General features: G+C 39.4%; 2 protein-coding genes across 2 annotated transcripts; both read left to right on the forward strand.

The window, feature by feature from the left end:
• Window positions 1–669: 669 nt before the first annotated feature.
• Window positions 670–15,459, forward strand: appl1 (adaptor protein, phosphotyrosine interaction, PH domain and leucine zipper containing 1). The gene is made up of 22 exons (XM_086150106.1): window positions 670–819; window positions 2,866–2,964; window positions 3,114–3,173; window positions 5,014–5,085; window positions 5,175–5,262; window positions 6,118–6,159; window positions 6,507–6,565; window positions 6,738–6,884; window positions 7,478–7,560; window positions 7,883–8,044; window positions 8,202–8,390; window positions 8,482–8,524; window positions 8,605–8,661; window positions 9,903–9,994; window positions 10,506–10,685; window positions 11,070–11,119; window positions 11,744–11,918; window positions 12,334–12,370; window positions 12,541–12,681; window positions 12,767–12,817; window positions 12,919–13,008; window positions 13,367–15,459. The coding sequence occupies exons 1-22, from the start codon at window positions 766–768 to the stop codon at window positions 13,517–13,519; spliced, it is 2,124 nt and encodes a 707-aa protein (XP_086006232.1). The 5' UTR covers window positions 670–765; the 3' UTR covers window positions 13,520–15,459.
• Window positions 15,460–18,310: 2,851 nt separating this feature from the next.
• Window positions 18,311–21,869, forward strand: LOC147232934 (uncharacterized). The gene is made up of 5 exons (XM_086150107.1): window positions 18,311–18,536; window positions 19,829–20,053; window positions 20,313–20,602; window positions 21,358–21,485; window positions 21,620–21,869. The coding sequence occupies exons 1-5, from the start codon at window positions 18,380–18,382 to the stop codon at window positions 21,813–21,815; spliced, it is 996 nt and encodes a 331-aa protein (XP_086006233.1). The 5' UTR covers window positions 18,311–18,379; the 3' UTR covers window positions 21,816–21,869.
• Window positions 21,870–24,108: the final 2,239 nt, after the last annotated feature.

A 24,108-nucleotide genomic window follows, 5' to 3' on the forward strand; every position in this document is an offset into this window, starting at 1 on the left:
ACCTCCCCCTTTGGAGGTGGTGTGTGTCAAAAGTGACAAAAAGCCAACATTAACAAAATTGTTCAAACCACAACTGTTTAAGTTTAAATATATAGATTCTAAAGTCTGCAGTATTACATGGATGTTGAATGAAACACTCCCTCAATTATGAATTTGTTGAGTTTAAAGACAAGATTGTTGTTTGTTTTGGCTTGTTTCTTGTTTTATTTTATTTTTTTTAATTTTAGGCCTGAGCAAAAACTGGTGGATCAGCATTGACAAAAGAAAATATTTTATTTCATTTTGAATTTCTATTGAGTGACCATTGAGAATTAAGATTAATTTGGAAAAGAATATGCAAATGAGAGGGAAATTATAGATTCTCTTAAGCAATGTGGTGGATTTTTATTTTCTATTTTTGTGAACTAACATCTTTATCTTCAGCATCTTCATCGAGAGGTTGATAAATTCGAATGTGTTTTAAGCATGCAGAATGAGAGCGGGGAATTGGGGGGAACGGAGGCCATTCGGGCTCTTATTTACAAAGAAACGCCTGCAGGGGAACCTATCAAGAGCCAACATGGCGCCGGTTCCCTTTAAAATCTGGGCCAATAAAATGAACGGACGTTTTCTGCTGTCCAATCAGAATCCATGTGGAACTAGGAGGAGCCTTTTTAGGGTGTTGTGGATTTTTGTAGCCAAAAAATATTGAGTGGGAGTTGTCGGAACAAACCGTGTGTGTTTCATCGTCGTTTGGTACCGATCACTCACGCGCCAGCCACCGTCATGCCCGGGATAGAGAAGCTGCCGATTGAGGAGACGTTGGAGGACAGTCCCCAGGTAAATATGAGTCTTATTCTCGGATGATTCCGATAGCTACGGTAACACTGGCTACTTGCACTGCTAGGCTATCTGCAGGCTCAGTGTTTGTCAGCAACCAGATGACAAAATAAAGCAAATTGCTAACTGCTGACGGTCCAATGAACCACAGCTGTCAAACAAAAGCGGACGCAAATCAAGGTCGCGTTGGAGCGACTTTACCGATCGACCGCTGGAGGCCGAAATGTCAGGGAGGCACACCATACATTCGTCTGGTTTGCATAGAGGTAGCTACCAGAAAGATAGCTTCCCGCTTCCCTATCGATCCACTTGGCTGCTCCTCAGTGGCAATCCATCATTTAGCGAAGCTGCGTTTTTATTTTAAACCGCTAAGTGGAAATAGAGCCAGCTGGTTGACGGACTGCAGAACAGCCTAACGTAATTTTTTAAAAGGCAATCTCAGTGAAACACCTGCTGTGACGCCACGAATGGGGGCGTGGCCTATGTGTCCTGAGCCTGATAGATTTTGAGGTTGATTTTGTTTGGTTTTAGAGGCCAGTAAGATAGAATATATCAAATATGCACCTGCATTACTAGAATACATCTAAAAAAACTGTCGCATCATCTAAGTCCTACTTGTAACAGTCAAATCTTAAGTGCACCATCAATATTGTGTACAGAGGGGGTCCTGACCTGGACTTGGAATGTTGTGGGTCGGTGGAGGGAAAACCTCGAAGACCTCCTACATCCCACTGACACATCTTCCAACGAGGAATCAAAGTCATGGGCGTTAGGGTTGCCCGCTACTATCTGTGGGGTTAAAGTTGCCGATGTGATTACAAAGTTACTGGGTGGCAAAACTCTTCATTGCGAGACTAATAAAGTCATGTGTCTTATCTTACCCTCAGCAGGGTCCTGGGTGGTGCATAGAATGTAACCCAACCAGTTCACATGTGGATTGTGGACTTGGAAAAGGCTTAACCATATCCTTCAGTGAGTCCTATGGGGGATGCGCCGGGATTATGGGGTACTGGACCCCTCTGATAGGAGCCGTTACGATCCCTGTATGATCGGTGTCAGAGCTTTAGTCCACATTAATGGTAGTAAGTTGGATTTGTTTCCTGTTTCGCAACCCTAATGGTTAGTATTTCCAAGCACAGCCAGAGCATTGGGCATCTGGTTTGGTGGGCTCTGCCTTTTTGCAGATGGTGCAGTTCCGTTGGCTTTTTCTGACGGTGATCTCCAGCTCTCACTAAAATGATTTGCAAGCAAGTGAGGGATGACAGTCAACTCCAAATCCAAGACCATGAACCACAGCCCAAAAGTTGGAGTGTCCTCTCCAGGTCAGGGATAAGATCAGGCCCCAAGTGGAGGAGCTAAAATGTATCAGAAAAAAGAATCACAGAAAAATGTATCACAACTGAAGGAAGAATAGACTGTGCAATGTCATAAGTGATGCAGACTCCGCATTGGTTTGTAGTGGGAAAGAAGTCATCAATGGTGATGAGCTGTGGGTAGGGAACGAAAGAACACGCTCACAGATACAAGTGGCCGAAGTGAGTTTGCAGCAGGGTGTCAGGACTCTCTCTTAGAGATAGAGTGCGAAGTTTGTTCATCCAAGAGGGTTTCAGAGTTGAGCTGCTGCTCCTCCCCATCAAGAGGAGCTGGATGTGGTGTCTCAATCATCGGGTCGGAAATCCTCCCGGATGCCTTTCTTGTGAAGGGCCCTGGGCACATACCACGCAAATGGGCCCCTGAAGACCACAGACTAACTGGAGGGACTGTGTCTCTTGGCTAGTGTGGAAATATGTTTGGACTCCCCTAGAAGTGCAGGACAAAGTGGCCAGGGAGAGGGAAGGCCTCTCTGCTTAGGCGGCTGCCCCTCGTGACCCAACCCCTGAGATGCAGCATAAAATGATGGATGGATGGATGGATGGATGGATGGATGGATGGATGGATGGATGGATGGATGGATGGATGGATATTAAAGACTGAGTGTGGATCCTTCTGAAAAAGTGCAGCTCACAAGTGTTGTGACTGAAGGTGCTATTTGTGTGTTGAACTTAGACACGCTCTCTTCTGGGAGTGTTTGAGGAGGACACTGCTGCCATTTCCAGCTACTGTACGCAGCTCTACCAGGCCATGCAGAGGATTTATGACGCACAGGTGTGAACATCCACTCACATATGCACACACTGTCTTAATTTGACAGGTCAATCAAACCGTACGTATAGATAAGAACACCAATGTTTAACTGCTAATAGAAAATCTATTCTCCAGCTTCTCATCCCCATGTTTGTTCCTTTCTTCTTCAGAATGAGCTGAGTGCTGCAACACACCTGACCTCCAGACTGCTGAAAGAGTACGACAAACAGGTAGCCTCATCAAACTAGCATTTCATATCTGCACGTAACTAGCATTTACAGATATGATAATAGAATAATATTACTTTCTTATACCACACAATGACAGCTGGGATAGGCTCCAGCATCCTCCTGACCCCTAGTGTAGGATAAGGAGTAGATCATGGATGGATAGATGAATAATATTTGTTCCAATAGTTTGGCATGTATGCACGACTATCCAATATACTTTTTGCTCAGTGTATTTATTATTATAATATTTTCCACTTAAGTATTTATTCTTATTATTGTCACCCATTTTGATCGTTAATACATGTAGCACAGATTGTGTGTGTGGGGGTTATTTACCAATGTGTGTGCACATATTTAATATCCAGTGTACACAGTATTAATTATACAATAGCTATTCAACAGCAGGGTAAACCTTACAGGTTCGTCATACCTCATTTCGAAAAGCTTCATAACTCCAGCTATCTGTCTTCAGGTGTTAATTCACAGCTGTTTCGATTTTGTTGGACAGATCCCGACTTGTAATGATGAAATGATTCCATAAAGGACGGGAAGTTTTGCAACTGCAACATAAATATAATTTGAAGCAGGCCAGCAAGATATAAGAAAAGCTTTTTCATTGAAAATCACGTCATGTTCTCAACAATTACATGTTTAGAGCCCTTGAAACATCGAAGTAAAATAAATCTGACACACTGTCACTGATCTCGCTTTTAAATGTCGATTTTCAATATCATAACATCAAAAGACATTTGTGTCTAATTTTACAATAATTACGCAAGTATAGCGCAAAGTCACCTGAGATAGCACTGCAAGGATTTTGTTCATATGTATTGTCATTTGCTGAAAATATGCAAATAGAATTGAAGAACATCGATATGGTGAAATTTTACTGAAGTACAATATAGTACATGGTTTTGCATTGTAATAATTGGAATTACATGTTGCCTCATGTCCTCCAAGTGCTGCTTGTTTCTAAAGTACAAGGGATGAGACTTTTCTGGGAGCTGCTCTGTCCCTCTTGGTACTAATAATTCTCACATGGTTATGCATTAATCCGGTTTTCCTCAAACTGACCTGATAAAGAGCAGCCGCAGAAGCTCCTGTGTTGCAAAGAAAATGTTACAATACTTGCACACTGTGTCTGTTTCAAATCTGTTCTGTTAAGATTCAGCTGTCTCAAACCGAATCTGAGCGCGAAGGTGCTATTTCACTTTGTCACCAATTTATCCAGACAGATATAAAATAAATGGGAGATGTTGTAAAGAAGGATGGGTATTCTTTTTTGGTTTTATGGGCCACTTCACCCTCCAAATCACACCACCAACAACCTGTCTGCAATAGCCACAGCTTTATCTCATCAACCACCAGCCTGGTAGCAATAACCTCTAGATTTATCACACAGGCCATTAGCATTAAGACAAAAGCCAGCACCTTTACTATTTACCACACACAAGCATCCTGTGTGAATCCTGAAAGCTTGTTTCCACATTTGGGTCCCGCTGACATCTGATTTACTCTTTCAACTCTTTGACCCTTTCAAATTGTTTTAAGAACAAATTAGTCATGTTGGGATGGTTTAACAGGTTATCTCTTGGGTCCTGAATCTCAAAAAAAAAAAAGTCCACTCTTGTGCAATTTATACTTTCTCAATGTACAATGTATGTCTCTGTGGGTTTTTTGTTTTTTTTTACTACATAACAACACATATCAGCATGTTAACAGTTCACCCAGTGTGAAATTTCTTCCCATATTCAGGTTTTGTAATACACCCAAATATAAAAGTGCCAGGAATTTACAGATTTACAAAACAGTCAATCCGCCGTGTCGTTTCATCTTTCAGCGTTTTCCTTTAGGAGGTGATGACGAAGTTATGAGCTCCACCTTGCAGCAGTTTGCAAAAGTAATTGATGAGGTGAGAGAGAGAATTAAACAATATTTCTTTATATTACTTTTACAACCAGCATGTCCCTGCATTATAACTCTTATGTCTTTTTACCTCAGCTGAGTTCTTGTCATGCTGTCCTTTCCACCCAACTCGCCGACGCCATGATGTTTCCCATCTCTCAGTTCAAAGACAGAGACCTAAAAGGTAGGAAACATAGAAATTACTACACCCATTGTCCTGACATGCCTTATTCCTCAAATATCAAAGACCATCTCTAATATTCAGTATTCTTTTCATGCTTTTGAGCTTGTTTACAAGTAAAAATGCAACATAAAAAACATTCATTTCAATTTCTTTGCATTGCTGAAAGTACAGCAACTCGCTCAGTGGCTGAAGTGCAGAAAAATTATGCAATTGCACGGTGTTATTATGTGTTAATTGACCTTTGTGTTTATCAATGATTAAAGTCTTATTTGTGTAGTATTTTTTGCTGATTCGTCAGTTAATTAACTGGTTTTAAAAGCATTACGAAATGTTTTATGTATTAAGACATTGCATAAAACTGCAAGAAATGGCTAACCAACGTTCAACTAAATTACCCAAAGAAATCATCTAAATATGATCAGAAATGATAAACAAAATTGAATGAAGTTATCTAAGAATCCGTGGGAATGTATTACAATCTGATGAAATGTGAGTTCTACAACAGCAACAAAAAAAAACAGATACAATTTGGAAAAGCCTTTTGTGCGTGTTTGTCCTCCATTCTTTTGCTGGAAATTTTCCAGGGACAGAAGGGGCCGTAACTGACGGGGCTCTTCAGAACGTTCTCAGAATAAGACTTGAATGTATTGTGCTGAAGTCACTGATTTAAAACAGTTGCTGCAATATCCGCTGCATTCCCTGGAAAACTTTCTTTGTCAGTAACGTAGTTGCAGGCATTTTCTCCTGGTGGCTGCAGGAGTTGTTTGAGCTATAGCAGGGTGTCAAGACCGTTCACAAAGTAAAATTGTGAGAGGATTAACATCACCAAGTTTTGCTGCGTTTGTGTTTCTTCAGAAATCCTCACTCTGAAGGAAGTCTTCCAAATTGCAAGCGATGGTAAGTTGTAAGTAGCTACATATTCCAGCGCCAGTGTATCTGCTGCTTTTTCATGCATCATGAGCTCTTAAAAACCGCTATGCATACATCGCTTCTTAGCTTCTGGAACTGTTGTATCTCACTTAAATTACATTGGATATTTATGGATACCAAAAAAGACAGTAGTTTTAACCTTGAAAACGTGAGGTTTCAGTACATATTTCAACAATAATCTGAAGTTCTCGCAGACAAATGACATTTAACCTCATATCTGAATCTGAATCAGATTATAACCCCTTTTCCTGTTTGTGGTAGTGAAGTTTCTCTCTGCATCATTATTCAAAAAATGTAATCTATATTTCCTGCAGATCACGATGTAGCCATTAACAGATACAGCCGCCTGTCTAAGAAGAAGGACAATGAAAAGGTAAGGAAACACTTCTGTCAGGTTCCGTAAGTTGATACACAGACCGATCTTTTTCTCAATCAAGGTTTTAACATCCCTGAACAACAACATGGAAATATTTTTAAATAGTCTGGAGTTACTGTAGATTATCCATCAGTGTGTGACTGAAATAATAATGATCCTTGTGTTTCAGATGCGAGCTGAGGTGGTAGAGGACGTCTACACCTCCCGCAAGAAACAGCACCAGACCATGATGCACTACTTCTGCTCACTGAACACTCTTCAGTACAAGAAGAAAACGGCACTGCTGGAGCCCTTGCTCGGTTACATGCAGGCCCAGGTATACATATACCGTCTCTCAGACTTTGTCCACTTAAAAATGTAAAGAGGCGTAGTAAATTAGGAACATCATAATTAGGTCATTGAGCTGCATCATACACAGCTTCTTTGTCCCTGTGAAATGACAGATTGAACTTCACTGACATACAGATGTGGTACTTCTACTTGACTGATCACTGTTTTGTGGTACTTTCACTTCTTGCAGCTGCACCTACTTCTCTTTTTTTTAAACCTCAAGGGTTAACAGTTCCCTTAACAAAAGTCTCCTACTTTTTGAGATAAATTAGTTCACCTAGTTCACGCCTTGAATCATACCAGACAGTCTCTTCACCAAGCAGAAACCAGTCATACCTTTCAGAGACAGTTGATCAAGGGGTTTTGATACTTTTAACCACATTTTTACTGAAAAAATACTAAAAATGTTAGTTAATAATGGTTATAATAATTATAATAATTAAAGTCACCTGACAAGCAGTGGATGGTAAAACCTGGATGAAACCACTACTTTTTAAAATCCCAGGTTTTCCCATCCGGCCAAGAGCCAGGAATTCTCCCCGCAGAAACCTCTTGTCAATCAATCTGTGTTTCCAACAGATCAGTTTTTTCAAGCTGGGATCTGAAAATCTCACCCAGCAATGGGAGGATTTCCTGGGAACCATCGGAACCAGTGTCCAGAAGTAAGAACGCCCGACACACTAACTCAGCAAACCTGGTGGGAAAAGCATCTAAAAAAAGGGTTATCTTAAAAAGTCCACATTAAAATATAAAAAATATGAATTCAAGACCTTACATTTAAGTATTAACAGTTATGTACTAATTTCCACTGTGAATATAAAAAAGTTCATTATCATAATTACAATCATTTTTAGGAAGGTCAGAAAATGTAGCTTCAGATGTAGTCACTAGGGCTTTAATGTGTGTGTGTGTGTGTGTGTGTGTGTGTGTGTGTGTGTGTGTGTGTGTGTGTGTGTGTGTGTGTGTGTGTGTGTGTGTGTGTAGTGTGCGACGGGAGATGGATGAGGAGGTCGGGCAGATGCAACAGATCATTCAGCAGATGGAAACATCATGTGACCCACTTTATGCTCCGTGTGATCCCGACCCCGTCCACTCACCTGTCTGTCGTAACCTGACCAGGAAGCAAGGCTATCTGTACATCCGCAAGTAAGGAGAAACACCCTTGAATATTATCATTGAATGAGCATGGTGGTCAAATTGTAAATAAAACGCACGGGTTGGGGTTATTTGGGCGGGGTTGTCTGTCTTGTTGTGGCATTGGCACCCGTCCTTCAAGTCTTTCTGTCATCTGTCAATCTCTCAGTAAGACAGGCCTGGTGTCATCCTCTTGGGAGCGTCAGTACTTCTTCACGCAAGGAGGCAACCTGATGCAGCAAGGCCGTGGCGAGGTGGCAGGCGGGCTTGTCACGGACCTCGACAACTGCTCTGTGATGGCGGTTGACAGCGACGACCGCCGGTTTTGCTTCCAGGTCACGTCCTTCGATGGCAAGAAGTGAGAGGGGTCCTTGTCTTTCGGGGAAACTATCCACATTTCAGTTGATATGAGGTTAAAAGTGTGTTTTGTTTCTTTTGTGTGCAATCAGAGTTGTAACACTGCAAGCGGAGAGCAGGAAAGACTGCGAAGAGGTACGTTGTTGAACCCAAAATGACGTTATCTGTGTTGACTGCTGTTTTTTCTCACCGTGTCTCTTCTTCTCCTTACCTAGTGGATTGCCACGATCAACAACATCTCCAGGAGGATATATCTGAGCGAGAACGCAGAGGTCTGGCATGTCCCTCATTGATTTGTTCCCATGAAGTCATCGTGGAAGAAAATGACAGCAATAGTCTTCTTTTATTTTTTCGCCTTTTTCCTTCAGGGATCGCCACAGCAAAGAACCTCCCCCATCTAACCTTATTCTCTGTACTTTGTTCTCGTATACCAACTAACTTAATCTCCTCTTTCACCACATCCATAAATCCTCCTCAGATGCTCTTGCTGATTTAACCTATTGCATTTATCCAGGCTTGGATCTGGCTCAAACTGGCTTAAATGGCAGCTATAGTAACTGCAGAAAAAGGGACGTTCACTGGAATATTACCATTGAAGAAATGGTCGATTACTTACAGGAAGTACCCTCCTGGGCCAGCCATGTCTTGAACACCCCCAGTTGTCATAGTGATTTCACAATACTACACCTCAATGTCCTTAGATAAAAAATGGGGAATAAAGGCTTTATTTAAACTTGGTAAAACAGAAACCCCTCAGCAACCCCCCCCCCCCCCCCCCCCCAAAAAAAAAAAAAAAAAACGCTTCTTCAAACTAAGAAAGATAAAGCCTGATCAGAATGGACTACATTGCCCAAACTTTGTTTGCCCAAAAATCAGCTCATATGACATTTTCGACTTGTGGGCAAGAATTGCATTGAAAAATCTTAGTTCATTTTCTGGCAAGTTTAGCTTCGAGACATGAGCAGCCTCCCAATATGACACTCAAAACTTTTGGTTTACAACCAAGTTTGGCTAATTTAAATTTTTAACCCGGCAGAAAGAGTTTGGTTGCAAAGTGGTTGTTTTTGTTTGCAAAATATTGTTCTTTTGACTGCACACCTGTCTTTTTTTTAGGTCATGATAAAGGAAATATAAGTAGATCCATTCTCATAATGTATAATTCTGAAAAGTGAAGGTTATTTATTTTTTCACCTGTTATAATACTCATTTTGGCCACAAGAGGGTACCAATCTACCCACTTCTCTACTTAAACACATTCATTGTTTTAAGTGAATTATGTGTCTTTGTTCGGTAAAATGTAAGCACAAGGTGCACATTTTGAATCTGAGTATTTCATGTATCATGACCGTGTGTATAGCTGGCATACATAAACCATGATACCTGTCGCTACTACTTGTATGTAATTTTGCTAAAAAATTGATTGGAAAATGGGGAAAAAAATATGGAAAGTTTTTTTTTAAGTCATCAAAACTTTTCCATCATTAAGTGTAGTTTCTTTGTTTGTGCTTTGCAGGAGTTGGCAGCAAGAGTCAATCAGTCAGCTATTGAGGCCGTGACTCCTTCACCATCATTCCAGCAGAGACACGAGAGCATGAGACCCAGCAGGTGTGTGTGCGTGTGTGTATCCGTGTGGGTGTTTGGAAATAAGAGTCTAAAATGTGCTATAAGCTCCTTCAAAGTTGGGGAAAAAAAAGAAAACACACAAAATTGTGTGTGTGGGGGGGGCATCCCCAAAATAATTTTGAAAGACTCGAATAAATAAGTGTAGTAATAAAATGTTTGTTTGTTTTTTCAAATAATAAGCATTTTCTTCCAGCGCGGTGTAAGGCCAATGGTGCATCACATGCACAAGAAGTATTTGACTGGACATCTAGAATTAGGCCTTTACTTTTTGCCTTGTAAATGTAAAATAATTTTTGGCACGACCAATTTGCAGTGATTTCTAGGAGAGAAAGATCTTATCAGTGGATCTTTAAACTTACATGTTGGGTAAAGACCACTTTAGTCTTTTGATTCACACACAAAGCAAATTAGCAACATATCAAGATCATATCAGTTTTAACGAGGGTTGAGTCATACCAGCTAATCCGATTAAACTTATCTCTTTTCTCTTCAGTAAAGGCCGTGCGGGCCGGACCAGCAGTATAAGCTCAGTGGGGTCCGAGCCATCACCTGCTCTTTCTGTGCTCTCATTGGACGCTCTGGTTGCCCCGGATACACCCATCCAGTTTGACATCATTTCTCCTGTCAGTGAAGAGAACTCTGGTCAGAGCAAGACAGCGGCACAGACTGGCAGGTGAGCGGTTGTGCGTCTGTTATTTTCCATAATAGTTCCCACAATTAAAGGGATAATTTAGATATGCAGTAATCATGATAACTAGTTACACATATTAAGCCCTACTTTTCAAAACTTTAATTGTATGTTGAACTAAAAGTATATTTGTTTTTTTTCAAGTTTTACAAATGTCTATATAGTGGTGAATAAATGAAATTTCATAATGTTTTTTGAATTTTTCATTTAACTATACCAATGAGTAAAGCCTGTTGTTTACCAAAGTCACAGCACAAGACAGAGTAAGAAAGAAGGGAGAGTCACTGCTAGCTTGCAAGGATGAAGGTTTGTGTCTCTTCAGTGATGTAGCCACATAGTTACTTATTTTTCCTGTGTGTGTGTTGACAGAAGGAGTAATCCTTTTGGAGAGTCAGGAGACACATCAGAGGATAATGAAGGTACCCTTTGACTTTATGTTTTTTTTTTTAATCAACATCTTGCCTCATCTTATTGAAATTTCAATCAGGTCCATGGGATGAAGTTGTGTTTTATCCAACGAAGTTTGTAAATCTGTATTTCAAGTCCTCAAGTCCCTGGAGTCGACTCATTACTGCCCCTACTGTACTCTCACGCCAAATTCATAGCTGGCTCTTCTTCCTCAAATAAGCGTCCCTTTACTTTAAAACTGAATTCATTTTGGTCTACTCAAACCCAGAGACAATCAAAAATCTAGAAAAAACAACTGTCTTTTTTTAAGACAAACATCAGGAGCAGAATAGTAACGAAGCAGTTGTCATTATTTGTATCGGTCATACTTCTAAATTCCTGGAGGACGCAGACAATTTCAATCCAATTTCTAATTTCCCTCAGTTTGACAGGTCCAAAGAAGACTTTGAAACATGAGGTAATGGATTCCTGTAAAATAGCTCATTTTACAAGAAGATTCTTGAAGTCCACTAATATTCCCTAGAGTCCCCTACAACCTCAGAGACATTAGTTATTGGTTGATCTTGTCCTTCCTACATTCAATGTAGATCAGGAGCAAAGTTTTTTAAGAAACTCCTTTTTTTTTTTTTGTCCAGAATCAATCCTCCACCAGCTGTTCATTGTTCGCTTCCTTGGCTCCATGGAGGTCAAGAACACAGATTCAGCGGACGTCATCTCAGAGACCATGAGGCAGATCCTGGCCGCTAGAGCCATTCACAACATCTTTAGGATGACCGAGTCCCACCTGCTGGTCACCTGCGACTGCCTTAAGTATGAAGTGTGTGTGCGTGCGTGTGTGTGTGCGCTCTGCATTCATCTGTGATTGACTGATGGGAAGATGAAGCATTAAAACATTTGTGTAAAACTAAAATCCTGCTGTGTTGTGTAGTAAAAGTAATGATGGACCCAAAAGTTAATTGTTTAGAAATTGATTAGAAGATGTACTACATGTTTTATCATGTAAATTGTTGAGGGTCACACAAAGTTGCATGTTAACTTGTCAGTCCAAAGAACTATTTGGAACAACAAAATGTACCTGCTTATATGTTGCAGACATGTAAATAAAGCCTTGTCTGATTACAAGTAAAGGTTTTTTTGAAATATTAAGTTGTTTTTCACATGCCCTTGTGTCTGCAGAAAAAATTCTTTGAGATGCATAATGTTTTTTTTTTTTCTTCCTTTTCAGGCTCATTGATCCTCAGACGCAGGTCACTCGACTCAGGGTAGGATCATTTCACCTCTTTGATATCTTATAAATGTCTCTGATTGTAAGTCTATTGTAAGTCGCTTTGGATAAAAGCGTCTGCCAAATGCAATGCAATGTAATGTAATGAAATGTAATGTTTAGGATCCATCCAACCACCTTATTCCATTAATTTTCCTGCCACTGCAGTTTCCCCTCTCCAGCGTGGTTCAGTGTTCATCACATCAAGACAACAAGAGACTGTTTGGCTTTGTACTTCAGCCGACGAGTGGGCGAGGTGAAAGTCGTGCAGTCTGCTACATCTTTGAGTCCAATAACGATGGAGAGAAGGTCTTCATTGGGTTTTTATATATGGGAGTTTTTAATATGCTCAATTTTGTTCATCTGACTCATCCTTCCCCTTCCAACATTTTAGATCTGTGACAGCGTCGGTTTGGCCAAGCAAATCGCCTTCCACTCTGAGATGGTGAGTTTCAAAGAGCAACATGTTGTTGTCGCCTTTCTCCTTTTTTTTTTTTTTTTTTTTTTTTTGTGACATTCCTGTCATTTGGCATTCCTGTCCTGTAGGACCGTAAGGCGGTGGAGAAGAAGAAAGAGCAGGACAAGGCAAAAGAGAAGCAGCAGGAAGAACTGAACAAGCAGAGACAGATTGAGAAGGTGACCTCTTATATTTAACACTGTTGAGTTTCAAATAACATGCACATCTGAACCCTGCTATTGTTAGAGATAATAAGAAAGAGATAATAGATAAGAAACTGCAAAAAGAACTAGCAGGAAAGTCATCCTTTACCATAATAGAAATAGACATTATTCTCCCTTGTGTCAAAAGTAGCATTTGGATATTCTTTTATATTTCTTCATAAAGTTTGATGTTTTTTTTTTAAATCCACTTTCATCCCACCTTCCTCTTATTTTGCCTTTGCAAGTTCAAGCTAAAAAAACAGTAAGAAAGGAGATGTACAGGAAAAAAGCAAAACTTTATTTACCCCAGTTGTGTCTTTACTTTGATACGAAGGATTTAGAGGAGCAGAGTCGTCTGATCGCCGCATCCAGCCGCCCCGTTAACCCGGCAACTTCTGACGGACAGTTCCTAGTACTGAGCAACAGCCAATCAGAGGACAGCGATGCTGGAGAGGAGGGGAAAAAGAAAGGCGAGTCTGAAGCCTAACACACTGATGATGCATGCTTTACTTCGCCTCCCTGGGAAAGTTTTCACTTGTACTGTTGAAGGAGAAGCAGCTCAGGAGTCAGAGGAAGAGCACCGGTCCACCCAGGGTGCCTGAGGCTGGAAGGCATGGGTTCCCTCGCTGCCCGAACTTAAACCTTCACTATTAAAGGAGGAAATGTCTCATGGCAGACATCTGTTTTACTTTGTCTATAAAAAAACAATTAAAAAAAATGCTGCTTTTTATACCGGCTCCTCCAGAAAAGGATGTAACTATAGATTAACCTCATAAGTTTCTGTTTTGTATTTTCATTTTATAAAAAGTCCTAACAGACCCATGACCGTGGATATGCAACAAAACTTGGAAGAAAATGTCAACTAGGAACTTGAATGATTTCAATTGTGAAGACGCGAAGCTCTGCATCATCCTGCGTTTTACTTCTTGGCACTATGTCAAGCTGTGACGGGGGTTTTCAGCTTATGTTTCTTTGTCAATAAAAGGTTTGCTTATAAAACAGACAGATAAGAAGATCACAGGATTTTATTTGAAGGTTTTTCAACATCAGCTTATATTTTTTTATTTAAAAATGAGCGTCCTGCATTATTTTCCAGTGTTTTTAGCATTTTGGCTTGGAATGCATTACTGCAATTTGACCAACATTTTCAGAGTGGCATGGGCTGGGGCTCACTCCTTTGTCCAAAGGGTTGTGTTACCCAGATTTTAAACGGCACATGATATAACCAATAGGTAGTCACATCTCATTCTCCCACCCCAAAAAACATCCTGCATGACAGGAATGGGAGGTGGCAGAGTAGACCAAGGGGGAGATGAGTGTTGGCCCTATGTTGCATTAAGGCAAGAGTAACTGTAAACTGATTCTCTGTCTAGAAAAACCCTTTCAATAGAATCACGCCATCCAGTTTGTGTGGATTTGATCCTTTAAAAGGTAAAAGAAAATACAACCGTGTTCAAATTGGGATGACTCATACTGAAAGTCTCTCAGACATTTGTTGATAGAGTGAGGAAACATTCGTGACTGCTTGTTCAAACTGTTGAATAAACAGAATGGCTGCTGCATCCATAGTCACGTAAACTATGGTGGTCTGCTGAGAACTTCGGCAGACTGCTTACTTCCTTTAAAAATTACTGTCATGTGTACAGAAACATGGTGTTTATTTACATAAACAGATGCTGTTTTAAATGTAAGCACTACATAACAGAAGCAGTTTAACTGTCTGTGACTAAATGTAACAGTTACAGAGGGAAATGTAGTCAATTTAAACTGTGGTTCAAATTTATTTTTAATGAATCTATCCTAAAAATATACTTGGTCCACTATTATGCTTTTCCACAATATTAAGATAGACAAACAAATAACATGCATGCCTACAAAAAATGAAAAGTTAAATATGTTTAATTTTATTTGAAAATCAATTATTAAATAAATGAGGTTTACTTGAAGATTTATAAGGATTGTTCTTAAAAAGTAATGAAGACAAAATTATTGGCTTTTTTTGATATGACCTTTGACCATGTAAGGTTAAAGGTCAACCCTGACCTCCCTGATCCCATTTATGGTTTGGCCTTTTCTGTTTTTTGGGTCACCATAGATGTCAGACAACATATAAAAACAGGAAAATGTTTTCATTTAAATTTGTTTTTTTTTCCCCATATTTTTCCTGCACATTTAGGGCTATTCATGAGTAAATTTACATTTTTATGATACAAAAACAGTCTACATGAAGAGATATTTTCTGAAGCAGTTACTGATGGTCTCTTGTTTCTTGGATGATGTTTTCCTCACTGAAGGACTTGAGCTGCACTTTACTGATGCAGGACAGCAGTGATTTTGAACTGTAAATACGGTTACAGAGGTGGTTTTATCTGTGTCATGGATTAATAAGAGGCTTTTTCCAATGGTAAATAAAGTTCTAACCCCAAACACCTGTGTCAATCTTCTGTATTTCAAAAACTAATAGTAAACTGAAGTTCCCTGCCCTGAAGTCAACCAAATGTAGTTGCTAAAAGTGAGGGAATGAATTTAACTGTTGGAATTACATTCCTGCTATTTCAGGGATTAAATGTTCAAAAAAAAGTATTTTCACAATATTAAGCAAGCAAAACACAACTTATCAAAACATTGTGGAAGAAAAACTTACCAAAAGAACAGTATCATCCTTATTAATCTGCAACAGTCCATCTTTGGCTAAGCCTAGCGCTGCAGTGGCTAGCGTATTAGCAAGCCAATTGGTAGCAAATACAAGCTAGGTCAGGGGTGGGCAATTATTTTGGCTGGTGGGTCACATTTCTTGTTTAATTTTTATGCGCGGGACAACTAGGTATCAAAGTGAAAAAAAATGAAAATTGTAATTCAAATAATCAATTTTTCTGACATTTTATATCAACTTTCAAATCATTAAGGATCATGTAAATGCACTGCCATTATTCTGTATGGAATCATCCATACAAAATTAAACAAAAAAAAAGAGTTAATTTAATATTGATTGAAAATACTTATTGAAATATTCAAAGAAAATAATTTGGCGGGCTGGATAAAAAAGCAAAACGGGATGTAAAATGCCAAGGTCTGAGCTAGATAGTGCTGGCTGACAACGCACTTTGTTCTGTTACGCACTCGTAGTCTGACGCCCAAGCTTTGTTTCCCCCCTCCAACTGAGGCTTTTGAAGGCAAAAATAACTTTTGATATGTCAATCTAATTATATTATAAATCACAAACAAAGTAAGAATGGAAACATAAAACTGCTGCCAGCTCCTTGTAGGCGTCTAAAATATTATCCCAAACAGTGTATTCAGGTGAGCCTCTAGAATACCTCCACCACTAGCATTTAGCCAATGTTTTTGGCTAAATGTTTTTAGCTTTAACTTAAAGGACTTTGTTTGCAGACCAGCATAATTCCCTCAATGACTGTATCCAAAGTGAACACAAATGATCCAAAACTTTTCATTGACCCTGACTCAATTTTCTCAATTTTTTTGGATCCAGGATGAAGAAGAATTTTCTGAACAAACGGGAATCATTTTTCTCTAAATGTGTTGTTTTCCCTACCCTGCAGAAGACGGTAAAAACAATCTAAAATGTCGTGACTTGTTTATGATACTGTTGCGTTTTAGTCAGGGTGACTGTAAAACGTCCATTTAATGAGCAATAGTTGTTGGCCACAGCCGCGCCACACAAGCCTGCAATACAACTAACTGTTCCCGCTTCATTCCAGGTTAAAAAAAAAAAAAAAAAAGAATTCATTGCACCCCAAATCCACACCCACAAAATTCCCAAATTACACAGAAAACAAGCATCAACATCAACCAACATTTGTGACTCACTACAATACATTTCACTGTATGCAGCATAAGCATTTACTGTTGGTCACAGAAAAGACAGAAGGTCAAAATAAATTGAATGGGAACTTCGTTAACTATTTATTTATATGCACATTTTATTTAAAAAGAGAGCCCTGACAGTTAAATTGGACACGTCTTTACAGAAAAATAAGTGATCATCGATAGCAATATGCGCAAATCGCTTTCATAACTGTCAGCTTTTCAGCATTGATGTTAAAGTTTAAGTTAAAGCAGAGAAATTAAACAGAAATTAAAGTAAGAAATCAGTGCAGTTACATTCCCATTCTAAATGACGGAAGACACAGGACACATTCAGGGAACTCAGCAGCTCCACACCAGCCTGTCGTGTAACTGGATCTTTTTCGAGAGCCAGTCCAGACCCTCGATCTGACCCGCACCGGTGATAGCACAAGACATTTGGATGAACCACTGCAGACACATACAGAGGCAAAACCATTTCAAGCAACTGCGCTGAATCCTGTGATTGACACGGTCACTGTAGTAGTTAACAATGCAGCAAGTGAAAAACATAACTCAGCACAAGAGCAACCTGGAACCTCCAGACACAAACAGCAATTTTCTAAACACTGGATTGGAGGTCTTTTTATACCGAGAGAATTACATTACCCAATCCGCTATGTTCGATTTAATAAGAAGGAAAAGCTTAATTTGTTGACATGAACTTATTTCCAAGTTTTGTTTTTACTACATTGCCTTTTGCTCAATAAATCTTTATAGCTTTTTTCCAGTCTTGCATACTATTCCAATAGCTTGGAATGTACATGAGACAATTTTTTTTATCCAAGCAGGACAATACACCACTCTGAAACTTTTTAATATAGAAACACGCACAAACAACAATAACAATGAACTTGAATGATGATGATATCATTGTAATAGCTACATTATCGTTGTTATAATTTTATAATGAAAAATCAGTTATATTGACATGGACTTTTAATAACAAATGGCGGGAAAAAGAAAATGTCCACACATTCAACAAGGATTTGTATAACATGACTTTGACACAGCATCACATTTATTTATTTTTTTGTATAGAATTTAATGATTACATCTTTATAAAAGAGCAAACTTGTGCCATAATACTTTTTAGGTCATTAATTTGCTAAAAATATTCTACTTTTGTAGTCAAAACACATGTTTCCAACATGACAATGGATTGATACAACACAATACTGACTCAAACACTCGCCAAGTTATCCAGTTCAGGTAGGGGTTATTAATGCATGTGTCTTATTACCCGTTGTGAAATTACTGGGAACTCTGGATTTTTGTCAAAATGCAAGGTGTCATATCCCAAATATTCTGTGTCTTTTTTTAACAACCTTTGATGTGTGCGTGTGTGTGTGTGTGTGTGTGTGTGTATGTCTGGGAAACGAAACCTAAAGTCACAGATGACGTCAACATAAAATTGAAAGTATACAGTTCGTCGCAAGGATTTGTGTCAATCGAGAAGCATCGCAGCTGCAGAGGGTTGAAGATGAAGAAGATCCTGTCGAGCGTGTTCGTGTGCCTGTCGTTTGCAGCCCTGGTTGCCATGAACGCGCTTCCAAGGGGCGAGGAAACGAAGAAACCCGAAAAAACCCGTCGGGCGACGAGACCCGATGCTGTGGATGACAGCTGGCCGTGGACCACAGGTAGTGTGATGCGTAAAAAAAGTCCCAAAAAATTAAAAAAAAGTAAACCATAAGCGTGTCGCTGTTGGTTCAGGTGGAATGAATGAATTTTTCTATTTTTTTTTTTTAAGTTAGTTATTTGACAGGAGACTGCGCAAGGTGTGGCTCTGTGCGTGCGCGTATGTCTGATTTATTTGCAGGCGCAAACGAGTGGATCACATTTCATGCGTCCTATAAGGTTATCCTTCAGTTTTAAGTATTTAAACACAATGTCAATCCACGGGCAATAGTCCGACATGCATGACTGTGCAAACTGTGTGTGTGTGTGTGTGTGTGTGTGTGTGTGTGTGTGTGTGTGTGTGTGTGTGTGTGTGTGTTTTGATACAGCGGGGCCGCGATTAAAAGAACTAATTCCCTTTTATTCAGACTAGTTCCCCTTTAATTCGTGTTTTCTGCTGACAGTGCAATAGTTCCTTGACAATTTTAAGAGAGTAGTAATAGTGGTAAATATTAATTAAATTCAAAATGGAGTTCTCCAGTGGGTTTGGAAATGCAACTGGTTGAATATGGATATGGACAGAATTATTGGGATTATTTACATACTGCACTCTTGTTTATGGTGATGGAAGACACAGAGCACACACATTGACTCCTTAATAAGGACAAACTGAACATTTTTTTTTTTTTTTGCAATTGCGGATGAAAAAAAAACAAAACAAAACAAAAAACATATGATAACCATAGAAATATGGACTTAAGCGTCAAAATTTTTTCGAAAACACAGCAATTTTCATGCTTTGAAGGCCCTGTTGATAGTTCTGGCATGTCGAAAACATGACTACGCTGCACAGAAAAACACCAAATCGACTTTACGACTTATCTACGTACTCATTAATCAAAACTTACTACTACAACAAACCAATCTTTTCCCTCCAAATTATGGAGTTTTTTTTTAAGTTGTTTTTCCTCTCCCCTGCTCCCTTCAGGGGTCGTAAATCATCTGCCTTCGTCTAACCCTATTCTTTGAATCGTCCTCTTATGCCAACTAACTTCATGTCTTCTTTAACTCCATCCATAAAGGTCTTCCTCCAGGCCTCCTGCCTGGTTGGTCGAACTTATTTGGACAATTAAAAGTTGTTAAGCACGTGGTCGGTGAATGAAAGCACCTCCAAAAAGCAATGAGGAACTCCGGCTTGTCTCAACTCCCATCTTATATATGAAAAAGAAAAGCATCACTTTATGCGCAAAGTTAACGAATCGGAGGTTTCGTGCTGATCCAAGCTTTCTCTCTCTCTCTCTCTCTCTTCCGGCAGCCAGCCCAGAGTTTAATCTAAAAGGGAGGATGTTCACCTTGAGCTGGAGCAGAGGAAGCATAACTTTCTTCCCTTCCTATTACATGACTCGTTTTTTATCATCCAGAACCTCATCTACCCTTCAAACTACCACTGAGTACCCTGCCTCTACCTACCCACAGACATCCACGGCTGAATACTCCACTGACAGGTATCCTTACTGGACCACGGCACCTCCATCTCGGGGTGAGTGCGATCGCAAACATCTCCTGCAGAAATAAAAAAAAAAAAAACAAGTGTCAGAATCTGAAAAATATGAAATAGAGTTCCTAAATACAAACAGTTTTTTTATGTCCTATGTCAATTCCTTTTCAGTTGCCTAGTTATCCTTCTTTGGGGGGGAAGAGGGGAAAAAAAAAAAATGAAAAGAAGCAGGAAACAGCATATTGTTCCCATAGCAACAGAGATGTGTCTGTGAAACCCACTTGTCTCCGCTGTCCTGCAGGTATGTCCATCTGTGTGGCTTACCTCACGGACTTCCAGGAAACAACCGACTTCTCCCTCTTAAAACTGAATCCATCCCTGACGCTACAAGTCCGTAACACCGGCACATATAGCGTGTCCTTCGATCCGTACGGGTATAATCAGCTGTACTTCAAACCCAACATAAACCTGTGGCCAGGAATACCATCAAACATGTGGATTAGAGTCTGCCTCATCATTGACGCGGTGAATAATGTGGGGCAGATGTTCAGTGGCTCAAAAATGAGCATCAGGAAGATTCTGCCATATAAGGTGAGGAAGAATAAACTTAACCAATTCTTGATGTTCTTATAATCAGATGTTTACGCATTTATTCGGCTCTGTGTATCTATTTAGTCAGTCAAAACACTATGTTCTCCAGTAAAAGCTGGTCTTAACTATCGTGGTAGAACAACGAACAGTAGCTGCACAGCATCAGGATTAAACAATGACAATATGCATTGAAGTTTGGAAATGTACCACAAGAATAAGTCATTCAAACTGTATTGACTGAGTTGCATTGCAGTGACAATTTGATCTGAAAGACTCAAAATATATTTTTTAAATAATTATCTTTAAAAATAATCTAAAGGCACCCTAACATCAGTTGTCATTTCTATAAAACATTGTTAAAAAGAATAGAAGACATTTTTTTTAACTCAAAGTTGATTGAACAAAATCACCCTAAATTTTGTCAAAACTAAAGTTTACTATTTACTGTAAAAGTATTGATGGGACAATAAGGTTTATTGAAAATCATCAAAACATATCAAAACAACATATCACTTTTAACACATCGGTGATCAGTTTCCAGCTCTAGCGTTCAAAAGTTATGAAATACCATCCTCAACTCGGGATCGCCTGATTTCCTGGTTAATGGGGAAACGAAAGGGCGTACTTGTTTTAAAAAAGAAAAAAAAGAAAAAAAAAGGAGACAAAAGTCAAGACAGAGATATGAGATCATAAACCTGTATCTTTTTGCTGATATTTCAGTACTTGATATTTTGCATGTGTGTGCCTGTCTTAAGGTTGCGTGGCCAGCCGTGCCTGTTGTTGAAGTGTCAGGTTTTAGCGGCCAAATAACGGACCTCCAAATGTGGGATTATCCAATCCGCAGCAAACAAGTCCAAAACTTCATGACCGCCGGATATTTCGGGTATGATTTTCTGTGAATATACACTGTATATACAGTATACACATCCCTTCATTTTCTACAGCCCATCTAACTGTTGAATATATATGAATTTTGTCAGTGTTGTCAATATTAAAAAGATGTCTCTGTGTTTCCAGGACGTATCGCGGCTCTGTTCTTACCTGGTTTGACATTGGATTTTCGGCCAGTGGATACACGCTGTTGGAGGACAGCTACGATTTCCAGGATCAGAAGCAAATCAGCGGAAAACTGAAAAGGCCTCTCGCAGTCGACACCAAGACCTTGATATTTAACAGTATCGGAAAAGAAAATGAAGAGAAACAAGAGATTTAATGGTCAAGCGGAGGGACACGCCGTCATCTCTATTTTATTTGATGCTTAATATTTCCACGACAAAAATCGCAGGCTGAATATTAATTACACGTGCTAACAACTGTGCGTAAATCGTTTATTAATGTTACTAAAACTACAAAATATATACGATTGTATGTAATCTGATGAGGAAAAAGTAAGTAAAATGTGTATGTATAAAACCTATGAAATCGTTATGTTGATTCAATGATAATTAACCACAAGACCTCTGAAAGAAAGCTCCTTTATTCTGCATTAAAATGGGAATTTGGGTTGTTCACTTTGGATGTACGTTTCAAATTTTACAATTATTGGAAGACTTAAGTTGCCTGTTGAAAACTAGTAATTTTTTTTCCAATTTAACTCTGAATATTATGATGTTCACCCATCAATATTATGATATATATATATATATATATATATATATATATATATATATATATATATGTATAATGATGAATTTCCCAAGTCTCATTAACATGTGCTGGCAAAAATATTAAAATGCAATTGTACAATAAAATGTCTAATGTGTTTATCAGTCAACTTATGTTCAAAAAGATTATCTACAGGGCAGCACTGTGAGGCATCAGAATCTGGAGGAAGAGTATATTCAACTTTGGATTTAATAGGTTTTAGAAATGCATTTTACCGAATTTGTCATAGAACATAATATTCAAGGATTCAAGACTGATTGTTGTTACAAAATAAATGTCTTGAAGCCTTGAATCCTAATGTGATTATAAGCGAACCTGGGGGAGGTCATGCCTTGTCATTCCATTTGTATTATATATATGTATATAATGATTGACTTAAATATCTTGTGTTTTACGCTACAATCAATACACCTCTTAGTCTGAATAATTACAAACAATACATGATCTGTGTGCTGTGTGATTGGTTTAGATTTAAGCAGTGTTAGAAAAAGTGAAGTGGTCGAAGGAGAGGAGGAAGGTATGGTGGTAGACTTTGCAAAAAGGATGGAAATGGCTGTAGTGAAAACCTTTTTCCAGAGAAGACAGGAACATAGGGTAACTTATAAGAGCGGAGTTAGGAGCACGTAGATAGACTACATCCTGTATAGACGAGGTCATCTAAAGGAGAGCACTGTCTAGAAAGTAGTGGTCAGTGAGAGTGTAGCCAGACAGCACAGGATGGTGGTTTGTGGGACGACTCGGGTCGCAAGAAAGATGAAGAGTACAGAGGCAGAGCAGAAGATGAAGCGGTAGAAGTGAAAAGGGAGGAGTATTGTATGGTTTTCAGGGAGGAGCTAAGAAAGGCTCTGGGCGGTCAGGGACAGTTTCCAGGTGACTGGACAACTGCAGCAAATGTGATCAGGGAGACAGGTAGAAGAGTACTTGGTGTATCGTCTGGACGGAAAGTAGATAAGGAGACTTGGTGGTGGAATGAGGAAGTGCGAGAGTATATACAGAGAAAGCGGTTAGCAACGAAGAAGTGGGATACTGAGGGAATTGAAGAGAGCAGACAGGAGTACAGGGAGATACAGCGTAAGGGAAAGATAGAGGTAGCAAAGGCAAAACAAAGCGTGTATGATGACTTGTATGCTTGGTTGGACAGAAAGGAAGCAGAGAATTATTTATACAGGTTGGCAAAACAGAGAGATGGAGATGAAAGATGGAGATGCCTGAAGAATGGAGAATAAGTATGATGGAGCCCATTTTTAAGTATAAGGGGGATGCGCAGAATTGTGGCCATTATAGAGGGATAACTAGACTGAGTGCAGAAGTCAGCATGTGTAAACAGCAGTATGGCTTCATGCCTAGACAGTACTACAGAGTACTACAGATGCAGTATTCTTTGAGAATGCTAATAGAGAAGTATTGAGAAGGCCAGGGGGAGCTGCATTTTGCTTTTGTAGATCTAGAAAAAGCATACGACAGGGTAACAAGAGGGAAACTCTGGTATTGTATGAGGAAGTCTGGAGTGACAGAGAAGTATGTCATTGGTGATAAACAGGCTGACAGATGAGGTAAGACAGGAATCTCCATGGACCATGATGTTTGCAGATGACATTGTGATCTGTATTGAGAGCAAGGAACAGTTTGAGGATAATCTTGAAATGTGGAGGTATGCTCTGGAAAGGAGAGATATGACGGTTAGTTGCAGCAAAACAGAATATATGTGTGTGTGAATGAGAGGAACCCGGGTGGAATGGTGAGGCTACAGGGAATGGAGATCAAGAAGTTGAAGGATTTCAAGCACTTAGGGTCAACAGTCCAGAGCAGCAGAAAGTGTGGAAGAGAGGTGAAGGGACTGG

The sequence above is a fragment of the Fistularia commersonii genome, chromosome 7 (genome assembly GCF_037954325.1).
Source record: "Fistularia commersonii isolate RoL2024-O1a breed Wild chromosome 7, RoL_Fcom_v1.0, whole genome shotgun sequence".
In the NCBI taxonomy this organism is placed as follows: Eukaryota; Metazoa; Chordata; class Actinopteri; order Syngnathiformes; family Fistulariidae; genus Fistularia; species Fistularia commersonii.